Source organism: Bison bison, unplaced genomic scaffold (genome assembly GCF_000754665.1).
Source record: "Bison bison bison isolate TAMUID 2011002044 unplaced genomic scaffold, Bison_UMD1.0 scf7180017857344, whole genome shotgun sequence".
Lineage (NCBI taxonomy): Eukaryota > Metazoa > Chordata > Mammalia > Artiodactyla > Bovidae > Bison > Bison bison.
This window is the reverse complement of record NW_011487917.1, coordinates 9,026-10,238: the sequence shown is the minus strand read 5'-3', so window position 1 is coordinate 10,238 and position 1,213 is coordinate 9,026. Positions and strand designations below refer to the sequence as shown.

Here is a 1,213-nt window from a genome sequence, read left to right as displayed (position 1 = left end):
AAAGAGTTGCTGGTTACCATCCTCCTAAGAGCCCTTTAGATCAGTTATTCTGCTCTGAACTGTATACTATATTATCTTAATGTAGTTGGAAGAATTATCTCCGTATCTATCTTTCATATACTTTGCATTCTTTCCCAAGTGAGAAGACAGTGTGAAAGAAAAAATAAAAGCAAATAATGTTGAAGGCAACATTGTGATCCTTGGAAAATACCTAGGTGACACCACAGAACTGAAGTATCTAAGCTCTGGGAAGAATGCAAACACAGCAGCCATGACTGAACACAGTAGCCATGACTGTTGGGGGAAGATAGTCCAGTACATCTCCATCAACTCTTACCTACCCCTGGCTTAATGTGCCAAAGGTGTATGTATCATGACAGGTTACCACTTTCCTCTTCTGGTTGCACATGATAAGGCTTTCAATGGGAAAGCTTCTGAATCTTTTTAAAAGACTCTCTTTAAATTGGATTTATCTGTGATAAATATGGTAAGCTAATTATATACATACGACAGATAAGACTTCAAGTGTTTGGAATAGTTTTAGGGCAAGAAACAAGATGTCCTGGTGATAGTTATATGTGTACAACAAATAAGACCAGTTAATTGGAGTAGTTTTAGGGCAAGACACAAGATTCTTGCATTTTTAAATAAATGTGTATTGGGAGCCCTCTATTGCTGTGATTATATTGTAATATGTTCCTAAGGAGATTTCTTGATAATTTTTGCCTATCTTATGTCCAGTTAGATCTGTAGAACTTTATCGTATATTAAGATTTGGTCCATTCAGCCTCATGCTTTCATTTTAATTATGACCCATTCCAGGAAACCAAGCAACCATAATATTGCTGACTTGTCTTAATTTTAAACAATTTGACTTTTCTAGGTCCCAAGGGTAACCCTGGTCTCCCTGGAATGCCAGGACTTACAGGACCTCCTGGACTGAAAGGAAACATGGGTGATATGGGTTTTCCAGGTGAGTGATGAAAATCTCCCAGATATTTAGTTCCATTAATGGAAGATGGTTGACTATCTTTGTTATCAGAAAAGAAACTGTTGTTGACAGAGTCAAACTGAGGTGATAACTAAAGTAGTCAGTGGGTAGAGCTCTCTCATTACACAAGTATTTGAAGTGGGAATTAAGAGACAGAACTTTAGAAAGAATTCACAAACTTACATTTTTTTCTCCAACTATACCCCCTTTCAACCCACTCCA

The 1,213-nt window shown here is 37.2% G+C and overlaps 1 protein-coding gene across 1 annotated transcript in view; it reads left to right on the top strand.

Annotated features, from left to right (window-relative positions):
• Positions 1–973, top strand: part of LOC105003485 (collagen alpha-5(IV) chain-like) — a gene marked incomplete at both ends in the record, with an annotated part of 3,916 nt that extends 2,943 nt beyond the window's left edge. The window contains one exon of the mRNA XM_010860684.1: positions 884–973. Within this exon, the coding sequence (XP_010858986.1) occupies positions 884–973 (90 nt within the window). The remainder of the gene's footprint in view (positions 1–883) is intronic.
• Between the last annotated feature and the right edge of the window lie 240 nt (positions 974–1,213).